We start from the raw sequence: 14,437 nt of genomic DNA, 5'->3' as shown, positions 1-14,437 counted from the left end.
CCAGCCGCGGGGCCAGGAAGCAAGGAAGAAACCGCCGGTGGCCATGGACGGGGCGGTGATGGAAGGGCCACTCTTTCTACAGAGTCAGCGTTTCGGTACCAAGGTAGTTGCGGGGGCAGGGGGTGCCGAGCCGCATCAGAGCTACGGTGGGAGAAAGAGCGGGGGGCGGGCAGCGGGTCGGAGCGTGGCGCCTGGCGCTCGGGAGCCCTATATTGCTCCCGCTAAGTTGCTTATGCACACTTCCGAGGGGGCGCCTGCCGGTCTTGGGGTGCACTGTCTCTGGTCCTGGGGAGACGGGGCGGCAGGAAGCCTTCAACCCCAAATCAGCTAGAGCCGGTTTCTCCTTCCCCGTCGGAGCCGGACCGCGTCTTTCGCTCTCTCCCCGCAGAGGTGGAGGAAGACATGGGCTGTGCTGTACCCTGCCAGTCCCCACGGCGTAGCGCGGCTCGAGTTCTTTGACCACAAGGGGTCGAGCTCTGGAGGGGGCCGAGGGGGCTCGCGCCGCCTGGACTGCAAGGTGATCCGCCTGGCGGAATGTGTGAGCGTGGCCCCCGTGGCGGTGGAGAGTCCCCCGGAGCCCGGCGCCTCAGCCTTCCGCCTGGACACTGCGCAGCGCTCCCACTTACTGGCGGCCGACGCGCCATCCAGCGCCGCCTGGGTGCAAACGCTGTGCCAAAACGCCTTTCCGGTGAGGGGCCAGGGCTGCGGGCAAGGGGCTGGGACCAGCCGTACTGGACCCTAGAGGCGATGCAGGGTGGGGGCAGTTACAGAAGCAGAGGAACTGGGCTGGCTCAGCTCCCGGGAACCGCGCTGAGGAAATTACAGAGTCCTCTGTACGCTCTTTCTCTTCACCCAGAAAGGCAGTTGGGCTCTGGCACCTGCTGAGAACTTACCCAAGATTTCAGCCTTGGAGATGCTGGAGAACTCGCTATATAGCCCCACCTGGGAAGGTAGACGCTGAGGAGATTGGGCAGGGATGGGGTGGACAGGAAGAGTGCCCTTGAAAAGGGGCGATTTGAGGGTTCAGGAAGCTCCTGAGAGCGGGCTTCCATATGAGTGCTTGCACAATGCGCCCCCCTCCCCCCACCCCCCCTCCAGGTGCCGGTCTAATTGTGTATTCCTCCCAGGATCCCAGTTCTGGGTAACGGTGCAGAGAACTGAAGCTGCTGAGCGCTGTGACCTGCATGGCTCTTATGTGCTGAGGGTGGAGGCTGAGAAGTTGACTCTCCTGACTGTGGGGGCCCAGAGTCAGATTCTGGAGCCTCTCCTTTCCTGGCCTTACACTCTGTTGCGCCGCTATGGCCGTGACAAGGTGCGAGGGCTGTCAGGGAGGGCTGGCTTCCTAGATCAACAGCTGTGGGTCAAGTGGGCAGAACAGGAAGGTGGGGAGCACTGCCATCTGGATAACCCTTCCTTGCCTAGCCCATGACCCCACCTCCTTCCCTAGGTAGTCTTCTCTTTGCAAATTTCCTGACTAGTTGTGGTCCTGTGATTCACCTCTCATGGCTCCTGGTAATGTGTTTTCCTTCACACCCTCTTCAGGTCATGTTCTCTTTTGAGGCTGGCCGTCGCTGCCCCTCTGGTCCTGGAACCTTCACCTTCCAGACGGCACAGGGAAATGACATTTTTCAGGCAGTTGAGACTGCTATCTGCTGGCAGAAGGCCCAAGGAAAGGATGGTGCACAGGGCAAGGATGGCCAGGTGCAGGATGTTCTTGGAGCTGATTCCCGTGAAGGGGAAGTGGCAGAGGGGAAGCTGGCTTCTGTCCCTGGCCCTCAGGAGCTCCTGGGCAGCCCTCCAGCCCTGTATGCTGAACCCTTAGACTCCCTGCGGATTCCTCCAGGGCTTTCCCAGGATTCCCTGTATTCAGACCCTCTGGACAGCACCCCTGCTCGGGCAGGGGAGGGGGTACAGTTAAAGAAACCGCTCTTTTGGGACTTGCATGAACATGTGCAACAGCAGTTGCTGAAGGCCAAGCTGACGGACCTCAAAGAAGACCCCATCTATGATGAACCTGAGGGTCTGGCCCCAGCTGCTATCCGGGGCCTTTATGACCTGCCTCAGGAGCCCAAGGATGCATGGTGGTGCCAGGCTCGGGTGAAGGAGGAGGGCTATGAACTCCCCTACAACCCTGCCATGGACGACTACGCTGTGCCACCCCCTCGGAGCACAAAGCCCCCCCCAGCTCCTAAGCCCCAGGGCTCAGCCTTTTCTGAACCTGGAGCTGCAACAGGCAGTGGCAGCAAAGGCCACAGCTCAAACACTGCCCTGTACAGCCAGGTCCAGAAGAGCAGGGCCTCCGGGATCTGGGACTGTGGGCTGTAGAGTAGGAACCGACGGGACTGGGGTCAAGACAGAGGGCTCCAAGTGAGAAGCAGGGCAAGGCTAGGGTTGCTGCTAGGAGGCCCATGGGGAGGTGGCACTGGGGATCAAGGAAAACTGTTAGAACCAGAGGGCTGGAGGAGCCTGGACACCAGGGGACCAGATGGATCAGGGGAGTCAAGGGTAGGGTCAATCTCAAGGAGTCCTGGAAGTGGGACAGATGGCAGGGGCTGAGGCAGGAACCTGGGGGAAACCAGCATCCCAAGTCATCCTCCTGAGGGACAGACAGCTGCTGGATGAGCTCTGTTGACAGCAGTGCTTGGTCAGAGTGGGTATGCTGTGAGGGGCCTGCAGGAGGCTGCAGGGAGATGCTGGACTATGCCTAGATTCTTACCCCTGTATCGTTTTTTTTCCAGAGACACGTATTTTAAAAAGCTTTATTATCATTAAAGACAGTTTGGGTTTAAGAGTACTATGTGTGTGAATAGTCCCAGAGGGCATGGTGGTGGGGTGTGCTGTGTGGGTGTGGAGGAGAACCAGGGAGGGGGTGGGAGCTGTGGCAGGAGGAAGGGGTCACAGAGAGGAGCCAGGCAGTGTGGCGGCTCAGCGCTTGGGTGGTCCAGTCAGGCCTGCCTGGACTTGACTCTCTCTCTCTGATCCTGGGCAGTTGTATAACATCTGCAACCCTCATTCCCTGCACCCCCGTGTAAAAATGGGAAAACTTAATAACAGACTCTACTAAAAGGGTTGTTTGTATGAAAGGAGTTAAATTTCTCAAGTACTTAGTGCAATGTGAGGCACAGACTAAACATTTTATAAATGGCAGTTATTCTGTGCATGGAGAGCGCTGATGGGAAGGTGGGGAAAGGGGAATAGGAAGGGACTAGGTCATTTCACACCATTCTGTCCCCTGTTCTCAGTGATGTAAACCCCCCCCCACACACACACAATTGCATGTATATACCGAGCATCAGCCACTTTTCTGTGAGAATGCTGAAGGGAACCAGTGTGGGTGTAGTTGGAGGGCCGTAGACTTTGGAATGAGGCTTGGATTTCAATCCTACTTGTTTTTCATGAGCTCTGAAAACCTCATCCTTAGAGGCCCAGTTTCTTGAAGGGGACCTGGCCTCATCTATCTGCTTACACAGAGCTATAAAGAGAAATTCAGGGCAGAGAATGAGCCTAACAATGGTGGAGGCTTACTGGATATTTAATCTTCATCTGTGTTAACAGTATCAAATGATCCAAAAGAGAATGAGTCCAAGCTCCCTGCTAGAAGGACAAGGCTTGGGTGTGTCTCTTCCAGGCCTGAGGAGAGTGGGTTGGTGGCAGCACTGATGGCAGAAGAGGGGAAGGCTCTAAAGTCACCTGGAGCTCACAGAGGCTGATGCAAGGCAGACATCAGGTGGACAGAAGGCAAGTTTGACCAAAGAAAGCTGCTGTGTGAGCCTTAGCATGGAAGTGGTTGAGCAGGCTGGCTGCCTCTGGTGTTGGTGACTTAGAGCCCTGAGGGGTACCCCTCCTCCTCCTCCTCCTCCTTCTCCCTGGAAGGCTGGAACAAGACTTCTGTGGAGGCTTTGCTGGTTGCTGACATCTTGGGGACTCTGTTAGGGGCTGGAGTCACAGGCAGGGGGGCCACTGTGGCTCTAACTCGGTTGGTCTGCAACTGCCCAGGCTGCAATGCAAGCAGAGCCTTCTCTGAAGACCAGAGTTCCTGATATCCTATCCCATTCCTTGCTGGCTTCCTGACTCCTTCAGGTGTCCCACCCTTCGAGTGACAGCCTCAAAGCCTAGGCAGTGGAGTCCCCTGGGCTCTAGCCTCCACGGTGCCGTCTCCTGGCTGAGGGTCCCTCATCTGTTAGCTTGCCCACCATTTATCTCGTGGTGGAATCTCCTTTCGATTGTAGTTTGGAAACACCTTTCTTTTGTAACTTCAGCTAAGGCAAAGCAGGACTTTTCTAAAGGCTCTGTAACTGGGAAACTAGGAAAAGATTAATAAAGCAAAGGAAGCCCAAATATTATAGAATATGGATTTAATAAAAATAACTCCACCCTCAATCACTCTTTCTCTTCAGTCCTTGTCACTAGAGCCCTGTCTCCAAGCTACTAACCCTGGTAAGCCTCCCTTGACTCATCTGTAAAGTGAGCATAACACTTACCTTGCAGGGATGCTGTGAGGATTAAATAAGAAAAATATATGTGAAAGCTTTGGTCACAAAATCTGGCAAATGACCGGTGCTCAGTAAAGCCTCATTTCCTCCCTTCCCTTGGGCATCTTTTCTCCCACCTTCCAGCCTTTTCCTTCAACAGAAGGTTGTGGCTGTAGTTCCAGTGTGGTCAGTTTGCTTAGCGGGGGGGTGGTGGTCTGTTAAATAACTAGTGAGTTATCAGAAACACTAGGATTGAAATATCTAAACATTATCGTATGTAAATGCCCAAGCAGAAAATCTTCTCTATGGGGCAGGGGTTGTAATTTCCTTTGTCTAGAACAAAGGGCTGCTCCTTTTCTTCCTTTGTGGTTGGCCTGGTTCTCCCCTCCAACAAAGGAGGGCCACTCTCTTGGCTGAGGGGTTTGGGGATGGGAGGAGGGCTTTCTGGGCTTGGGGCCTAAAAGGGAGGCAGGGAAGGAAAGAGGAGCTGTACCTTTCTCAGGGTCCGGCTCTCCCAGCCGTGGTGGGGTCGCCCCTGAGGCTTGAAGAAGGTGCTGCTCAGGTGTGAGTACAGGTGGCTCCAAACCTGCAAGGGGTTGTAGGTGGGCTCCAGCTCTAGGCCATCCAGCAGGCTCTGAGGAGGAGAGAGGAGGAGCCTCACTCAGGGCACTGAGGCCACAGAACCCATGAAGTCAGGAGAAGCCCTTTGAGCACGAGAGGCTGGAGCAGGTGTGGAGACTAGGGGCTTCACTGAAGGCTGTGAAACGGATGCAGGGCCCACAAGTGCTCTGGCCCCAAGGTCTGAGTGCTCGGGAGGTGTCAGGCAAGAGTACAAGCAGTAGGAGCAACCCTGAGTGGTTAGGGACACTCCACGGCCCCCAGAAGTGTGTCATGGGATTCTGAGGGGGCCGGAACACCATGAGGGTTACAAGGCATCCAGTGTGCAGGGCTGTGAGGGAGGGTGTGTGGTGGCCTGGGGTGCTTCCAGTCTACAAGGCCAGTACACTGAGTTCCCAGCCTGCGAAGTGAGCAGAGCGGAGGACATGCGAAAACAGCATTCCTGAGCAGTCAGGTTTTCCGGCCACAACATCCTGTGCCAGGAACCATTGGCCCAGAAGTGAGACGCTGAACAAGCCACGGCCACTCATGCCCACCTCTCTCTGCATCCCCGTGGCTGCTCAGCCCAGAGCACAATCCCAGGCTCTGTCCTGTCTCTGTGTAAGCCAGCAACCAGCTGCAGTGCAGTTCCCATCCTCCCTGCCCAGAGCAGCCCTGCTACCCGGCCTGGGAGGCTGGCAGAGGAACTCCAGAATGTACACTCAGGAGAGGAGGAGGAGGAAAATGTCCTGGAGGATTGTTCCCTCCTTTCATGGGAGTCTCATTTTTAATTCCTTCCTATTCTGGGTGCCTACAAGGGCTGATTTTTCCTCAACAAACAGAAATAGATGTGTACAAACACAGGTATACGCATGCACACACACAGTGCAGAGAAAGGCTGTAAGCACAGACCATCATGCAGCTGCTTCCTCGTCTCCAGCCTCAGTTCCTTCCCATGACTCCCCTCTTTTCTGACCCTCTTGCACTCAGAACCACTTCTCCTTCTGCCCTGTCCTTTCCCTTGCTCACTTCTCTCTCTCTCATCCCTTTCTTGGACTCCATTCTCTTCTCTGCCCTTTATCTGTCTCATGCCGTCTAGGCTCCACCTGCCTCCATGGTCTTGAGACTGTCATCGAGCAGGTCCTCAGGCAGCACTGGGAAGGGACCAGGCAGCATCAGCTCCCGCGTGGCCACCGCCTTCACCAGCAGAGTGGGGGAGCGTGATGGCATGATCACATAGAAGGTGCTGGCGGGCTCTCTTTGGCCATGTCCTCGGCTCAGGGGCTCTCCTTTGGCCAAGAGCAGCCACTCTCTTTTCTGAAACAAGGACATACATAAACACGGCTTCAACTCCAGTCTTTGGCACATTTGGAAGATTAATCCCATACTGAGGTTTCCTCGAGTTCCCCGGGGGTGTCAGGGAGGGGCAAGCCATTTACCCTGCCCTGGGAGGAAGAGACTTCCTGCCCACATCTCCAGTGCCCCACGCAAGGCACTGCTCCCTCCCTGGCTGGGGATGTACAAAAGAGGGCTAACAATGCAGAGACAGAGGGGCCCTATAACCTGAAGTGGGTGTTCACCCCAGAGGGGGCTAAAGTCTTAATGGTAAATTTGGAGTTTTAAGACTTGTAATTCTTAAAAGAACAGAGTCTTGAAACAGGCTTATGAGGGGTGCTGTGAAAACTTAGGTCTTATTTTGAGGGTGATAACATCCGGTTGTGTTGAACTTCTGGGGTTAGAGTGGGCTGATTGCGAATATCCCTGGAATGCCAGAGAGGGTTTAAGAAGAAGGTGTTCTAAGTTGCCTGCCAAATGAGAGGAGGAGGGGAGAGTGGGGAGAAGAAAGCTGCGGTACAGTGAGGCGGCAGGTGGCAGACTGGGCCTTTGAGATCAACACAGCCAGAATTCTGGAAGCGGTGTTACTGTTTGAGTGAAAGGTACTGCAGAACAGGGGGTGCCATGGAGATTTCAGAGGTTAGCACATGGGAGAAGAGACAATCAGCCATGTAAGTAGATTTTCTAGGTGCACCCTTTTAAACCAGGCATGGAAAAAAGGCAGTCTTCTGTGGTAGTTTTCCAAGGATAACCACACAACTCCAGGAAATATGGAATCAGAACTGGCACAAACATCTGTACACTGTGGCTTTTTACTTGAGGTAACCGTCAGTTAAACCTGTACAAGCATAAAGGTCTCCCTGCCTCACAAGATGAAAGAAAGCACATTGACTCTATCTACTCTAACTTACAGGAAAACATGGAAGAAATTATATGAGGAAAGCTGAAAAGGAGAAAAAAAGATCTTATGGGGAGAGAGGAATATCAGTGTCTGGTGAGAAGACAAGTGGAAAGAGACACGGTGGAGCAGAAAACCTCTGCTGTAGCATTAGCCTATACCCCAGAGGGAATGTGCTGGGGTGGAGGTGGGAGGTGGGGTCCGTGCAGCACAGAACTAGGAGGTCTGGTAGGCTGGGCAGGTGTAGGTACCTTCAGAAGCTTAGGCTTTCTTATCAGTGTGCTTATGTCAAGAGGTGTGTTGTCTTCTTGAAGAACAGATCCAAAGTGTGATGGAAATCTACTTGATGCTTCTCAAATCCATCACTGGAAATACAGGATGTAGAACTCATGGTGTATATGTGCATGGGGGGAATTTGCCCCTGCTCCAAGGACATGGCTTCTTTAAGCCTGGAAGGGATGCTCTCTTAAAGGGATGAATAGGAAGTACAGGACACTCCATTTCAGCTGCCTGAGGTGACTTCTGATGTAACTCAGCCTTTGGATTATTGCTATCTTAATTTATTTTTACACTGGTTCAGGCATTTGTTTGTGAATTGATTTGTTTCCTTATTAAGAATTTATTGAGTGCCTATCATGTCCCAGGCACTAGGCCTGGGTATATAAAAATTCATTAGATGTGTTCCTTAACTCTTAGAACTCATAATATAGTAAGGGGAAGGCTTGTAAACTAATGTTTGTCCAAGACTTAGGATTACCAACTGTCTGGCTTGCCCATTTTTATTACTGGAAGTCCTGAAACCCAGAAAACCCTTCATCCTGGGAATACTGGGGTTGCTGGTCACCCTCCCAAGAAGAGAAGATCTTGCCACTATGGCAAGGTGCTGAGGGCTAAAACTATGGCAATGTTACATTTCTTGCACCTCAGTGTTATGGACCAAATTCACACTTGCTACATCATTGTGGGATTACTAAGAAACTTTGAATGTTGCACAAGGAAAAATCATGATCTCTGGAATTTGACTCTACTGATTTTGAGTCAATAGCTAAGACCCTGTGATCCTACTAAATGGGTAACGTCTCTCAAAAGTAACTCCTTATGTGGGGACTATCAGAGGACTGAGAAGAGATTGAGTTGAAAATATTTTACAGAATGCTTTAAAACTTCTGGGATGATTTACAGAAGGCCCTGGAATTCAGGAAGAGAGGCAAAGGCCTCTTTTAACATGTATTAGGGTTCCATAAATATATGAATTTATTTGCAATTCCCAGGAGCATTCTAAGAGTGAGAGGTAGGGAAGTTGTCAAAGCCACTATTTTGGACTTTGAATTTCTAAGCTCTTTCTGGATAGTGGATAATGGCACCAGAGAATTGAGGTCTAGGACCCAAGCTTGAATGTATGTGTTAACCCAAGTCATGCGTTGACTTGTTGCTACAGGTAGTTGTATCTGTGATGGAAATGGTTTACTGCCATAGCAGGTATCTGAGGCTGAGAAAAGGTGGTGGCATGGGGATGTCCCAGAAGACTAAGCTTTGACAGCTCCTAAATGGGAGTGTTTCAAAGGCAGCCACTGAAAGGAGGGAAAAGCAAAAGCACTCAATTTGCTTTGCTTGTGGGAAGAGACACATTTCATTGTCATAGTGCATCCAGGAAGAGAAGTCACAGCTAGTTAAGGAAAAGCTATGCATATCTGGAAGTTTTTGGAAACTGGAAGGGCAGCAGGAAGAAATTAAGTTAATTTGGTATTATTTCCTTATTCTCCCACTCTAGAAGGCAGAACCCAGGAGGGGAAGAAAAAGAAGCAGTGGTGTCCACTATTCTAGTACTCTTACACTGGCTCCCACAAAGGAGACAGAGACCAGGGGATGATGGTACAAGAAATTTCATATCCAAAACCAGCAGATTATACATTCTTCTAAAGTGAACGTGGAACATTTTTCAGGATAGATTATATGATAGGCCATGGCTACAATAAATTTTAGAAGTTGAAATCATCTGAAGCATCTTCACTGACTACAGTGGAATAAAATTAGAAATCAATAGCGGAAATAAATTTGGGAAATTCACAAATATGTGAAAATTAAACAACATATTCCTAAATAATCAATGGATCAAAGAAGAAATCACAAGAGAAATTGGAAAATAATTTGGGATGGATGAAAATAAAAACACAACATACTGAATTATATGAAATACAACCTAAGCAGTGCTCACACAGAAATTTATAGCTGAAAAGGATAGGAGTCCTAAGGATAGGAGTCTCATGCCTTAACTTTTCTGCACAACCTACAACTGGTAAAGATATGGAATCAGTAATCAGAAAACTTCACAAAAAGAAAATCCAAGGCACAGATGGATTCATTGGTGCATTCTACCAAACATTTAAAGAAGAAATAACATTAATCCTCCATAAATTCTCCCCCCACAGATAAAAGATGAAGGAACACTTTCCACTCATTCTATGAGGCCTGTATTACCTCATTATGAGGCCAATACTAAAGCCAGGCAAAGCCATCACAAGAAAAGAAATATTACATACCAATATCCCTTATGAATATAGATGCAAAGATCTCAACAAAATACTTGTCAACCAAATCCAGCAACATATGAAAAGGATTATACGCCACAACCAAATGGGATTTATCTTAGGAATGCAAGGTTGGTTTAATATCAAACAATGTAATATGTCATGTTATTAGAAAGAAGGACAAAAACTACATAATCATTTTAATAGATGCAGAAAAAGCATTTGATAAAATACAAAACCCTTTCATGAACAAATTAGGAATAGAATCAAACTTCCTGACAAAGGCCTGTACAAAAAATTCTACAGCAAACATCATAGGTAATGATGAAAGACTAGATTTTAAAATTATTTTTAAATTAAAGCCCAAAGGCCTGGAGTGAGACAATTATGTCTGCTCTTGCCACTTCTATTCAACAATGTACTGGAGGTGTACTGAGGACCAGAGGGCTATTTCTTTCATTTTCTGGACTGTTACCTTCCTATTCTGACTATATCCTAGGGAGAGGGAGAGGCACTCGTAAATATATTGAGTGTGTCAACATCCTAGCACCTGGGGACTAATACTTTCTAAATCCGATTTAGAAAAATACAGTAACATGACATTTCTAACATCAAAAGAAAAATTTATACTGCTTATCAGTGCTGTGAAGGTCAAAGATGTGGCAACAGTCACATGGATGAGGAAGAGGCAAAAAGGATAAGTGGGGATGGGCTGTGTCAGGGAGACAAGGAAGGCTTCAGAGTGAAGATACTCAAGCAGAATCTGGAAAAATGACTAGATATTTGTCAGGTGGACAGAGGTAAAGGGAAGGGAGGAGCATGAAAAAAGTTCTGGAGGTGTGAGACAGTTGAGCATTTAGTAATTTATTAGTGCAGTTGGAGTGGAGACTAGAAGAGGCATGGTGAAAGATGAAGCAAGAGAAATAGACAAGGCCAAGTCAGGAGAAGCCCAACTGATCCCATGCTAGCCACTGTTTGTCCTAGCATCTGTTTCCCCTGTAGGCTCTACACTCCAACCTCATTCTGATCATTTCTGTTTTTAAAAAATGGCTCCTGACCTGCCATCACCCCACTCCCAGCTTGGATTCTTGTTCTTGATTCTCCGCCTAATGTAACCAAGGACTTTCCATTTCCCCACCCATTTACAGCCCAACCAGGTCATTGCCTGTGTACTTAGACTCCTGCTCGACACATTCTGGCTGAATCCTGTCACTTCTGTGGCCAATTAGGGCAGACATGCCTTGCAAAGCTCTGGAATGTGTCTCCAGAGACTCTGACATTTTAGGTAGAAAACTGAAAGACCTAGGTGGTATTTTCATTTCTTTTTCTAGTTCATACAGACATGACTTTGTAAGAGAAATGAGGATGTGGAAAGTGAGTCACTAGCTACATAACTGGGACTACACAGAAGGATTTGGTAACTGAAATTATATTTTCCTGGTGATAGATTCATCTCATAAATACTTGGAAAAAATTAATTTTATTTTATATATACATCTGTTCCCTACCACATTCCACAAAGCAGTTATGCCAGTTTAGAAAAATGTGACAACAGAAAAAGATGAAATAAACAAGGAAATTGGTCAAAGGCAAAATAAGGGTAGGACAATAGTAGAGCCAAGATTAGATAAGCTCATAGAAATGCAAACCACCCACTTTTGTTAGAAGAGAGCCCCACAGCTTTTCTTGATAGAAAGTCTGGGAGAAGCTATCTTATGGATCCTTACTGAGTAGTGAATGTATTTCAGAGAACTCCTGCAATCAGTATGATAATGAATTTTATATGGCTATACAGTGGTGAAGAGTTTTGGTACTGGAGTCTACCTTTCTGGATTTAATCCTGGCTCTACCATTTACTGAACTGTGTAATCTTGGGAAAGTACTTAACCTCTCTGGGTCTCAATTTCTTATTCTGTAAAATAGGGATAATATTTTCTACTTCATAGGATGGTTATGGAGATAAGGTAGATTAACATTTGTGAAGTGTTTAGAACTGTTTCAGGCATACCAGTATGCCCATGAAATGTTAAATTTCTAAAATTAAAAATATATTGAATAATAATTAGATAATGTTTATTAAATTTTGTTAAATTAAAAATAATTTAATAATTCTTAGATATAGATTTATAGAAGCTGTGAAGAATGAAGTCAAAACACATGGCTCTCTTGTGGTCTGGATTGATTTAAGTGAAATTTATGGGAATGGGTGGATAACACCTATCTTTTAGGAGAGGCTGAGAAATGGCTTTATGAAGAGCCTTGCCTGTCTGATGAAGTGATATTCTTCTGAGGAAAAGAGTTGGATAAAACAAAATAATCTGTAAGGAGAAGAACAGAAAGATACAACATTTAATTCTCAAGTAAAAAAAAATTAGGGAATGGAATAACACTTAAGGTTGCAGTTGACTAAAGTTTAGAGTATAGGTAAATATAATTTGAAAAGTTACACAACATTTATAGTTGATGAGGCCTGGTGGATGGCACTAATGACTAAAATTTCATTATGGCAGTATGGACTTTGTTCAGAACTTCTGCAAAAGAAGTGGGGGAAGAAAGAGCATTAAATGAACTGAACTACACTTATATTTTTAAGGAAGCTCAGGAACCTGAAAATGAGCACATGGTGGAGTCAGCTAACTGGCTGAGGATAAACCAGGTAATGTATTATAGGTTGTTTGGGTAGATAAAGAATGCAAAGGGGGAATGGATAAACATTTAAGAGGCATTTACTTCTGCATCTGAGTAGGTTGGAGTGGTCAGAGGCAGACTGGTTCTCTTGCCTAGAACAACTAGAAAAGCTGGAAAATATACAGGAACCATTTGTCTGAAGGCAGTGAGGAGGTTCTGAGACACTAAAATTGAAAGGTTGCTAAGTTTCTGGAGAGGGAAGAATTCAGAGAGATGAGGGAATTATTGCAACTGCTTTTACCCTGACAGCATAAATTGATTCTGAGTTGGAGGGAGGGAAGGTGGGGGCTGAGAATCTAGGATCTGCACTGCTGAGACGCTTGCAAGGGAAAAGAGAAACCAGCAGATATTTTGGTCGTGACTGGGCAGGGGTGGGGTGGGTGCTAAAGCCAGTTTTACACTCAGCACATGGGGCTGCATGGAGCAGGAGGCAGAACACTCAAGGAGAAAGCCTCTGGAAGTACAGCATTTCAGCAGACTTAGGATAGACTGATTAGAGCTGGGATCACCCATTGAGAGGGGATGCACATAATACACCAAGTTTTCAGTGGAAAATTCTGGAGGGCTAGGAGCAAAGCAGGGGTAGCCTGAGCCTTAGCCCGGCTGTGACTCAGCTCCTGAGTGGAGTACGATTTGTCACCACTCTATCTGCTTAGTGCAGGTCAGGACAAACCCTCTATGGAGGAAACCAGCACTGGCTAGAGCCTCTATAGTTTATTTAGACACAATGAACATGTTTCATTAAAATATTACCAGGGCAACAAAAGACAGGATGGCATGTCTGAAAACCAAAAGAAAAAAGAGACAATAGAAACAAACCACAGGTGATCCAGCTCTTGATTAGCATGTAAGAACCTTAAAATTACCATGATTACTATGTTCAAGAAAATAGGTGAAATTATGGAGAATTTCTCCAGAGAATCAGAATCTATATATAAAAAAACAAACAATGGAAATCATAGAACTACTAACCAACCACTACATGCAAATCATATGCTAAACATATGCCATGTGCTTTACACGTACAATATTAAACACCTTAAAAACCATTTAAGGCACATTTTATTGTCTCTATTTAATAAGTGACCGGGACAAGGATAAGTAATGTATGTCTGCTATGTCCCTTCTCCCTCTTTTTCCTTCTTCCTTACTCTACTTCTATATTCATGAAAGGAGAAGACTTGTGGGTTCAATTACTGGATATTTTCAATAGGTGGAGAGAGAACCTGAGAAAGAGGGGACTATGTCAGAGAGGTTAAGACCATCTACAGAATATATAGATGGCTGAGAGCTAGAGGAATAAGCTGGTGATATAGACAAAGTTTGTGTGTGTGTGTGTGTGAGAGAGAGAGAATGAAAGGCTCTTGGCCTTTCATAATTAAGGAGTGGAGGAAGAAAATTTGAGAAATGTCATAGTGGTTATGAGCTATTTCCTCATGGGTGCTCTTTGAAAGCATGAATAAATTAATTTTAAAATTACTTTTTGGCCACTGGATAGTGCTTATTTATATATCATTTATACAGAGACTAAATCACATGGGACGACTACATCTGTAGGGGTTACAAACAGATGAACACATCATGTTTAGAGAGGTGAGTATGCTCCCTAAGTTCATGTAGTCAGGAAATAATGAAGCTGTCAGGAACCTAGGGCTATCTGATTCCAAGCCCATGCTTTTCAAGGACAATACAAATGACATTTTACCACAACAGATTAGAAAACTGTCTTTCCTTGACTCTCAAAAGTGAGATGTAACATAAAGGTAGAATTTCTTCTCTGAAGCTAAATTTCATTGAGGCTGAGGAATTAGTTGGTAAAATCAGGAAATGGTAGGAATGCCAGGAAAAAGCAACCATGTTGTCTATGTTATCTTGGAATCTGAGTAGTCAAATTTATATTATAGACTTTAACCCAAATC

At 46.9% G+C, this 14,437-nt stretch overlaps 2 protein-coding genes across 3 annotated transcripts in view; one reads left to right on the top strand and one right to left on the bottom strand.

The window, feature by feature from the left end:
• The first annotated feature begins 43 nt into the window (after positions 1–43).
• On the top strand, positions 44–2,794 carry DOK1 (docking protein 1). Its single transcript, XM_017668739.3, is given in 6 exon segments — positions 44–103; positions 389–688; positions 857–950; positions 1,128–1,312; positions 1,543–2,321; positions 2,323–2,794. Coding segments are annotated over 6 exon segments (1,467 nt in total). The 3' UTR covers positions 2,372–2,794.
• Positions 2,746–14,437, bottom strand: part of M1AP (meiosis 1 associated protein) — a 97,208-nt gene continuing 85,516 nt past the window's right edge. For both annotated transcript variants that reach the window (XM_073242155.1, XM_073242161.1), the window contains 3 exons: positions 6,180–6,386; positions 4,966–5,106; positions 2,746–3,997 (listed from right to left, as the gene is read on the bottom strand). In XM_073242155.1, the coding sequence (XP_073098256.1) occupies positions 3,821–3,997; positions 4,966–5,106; positions 6,180–6,386 (525 nt within the window). In that variant the 3' untranslated portion in view covers positions 2,746–3,820. The remainder of the gene's footprint in view (positions 3,998–4,965; positions 5,107–6,179; positions 6,387–14,437) is intronic.

Source organism: Manis javanica, chromosome 1, assembly GCF_040802235.1.
Source record: "Manis javanica isolate MJ-LG chromosome 1, MJ_LKY, whole genome shotgun sequence".
Classification (NCBI taxonomy): domain Eukaryota; kingdom Metazoa; phylum Chordata; class Mammalia; order Pholidota; family Manidae; genus Manis; species Manis javanica.
This window is presented reverse-complemented; position numbering and strand designations above follow the sequence as displayed.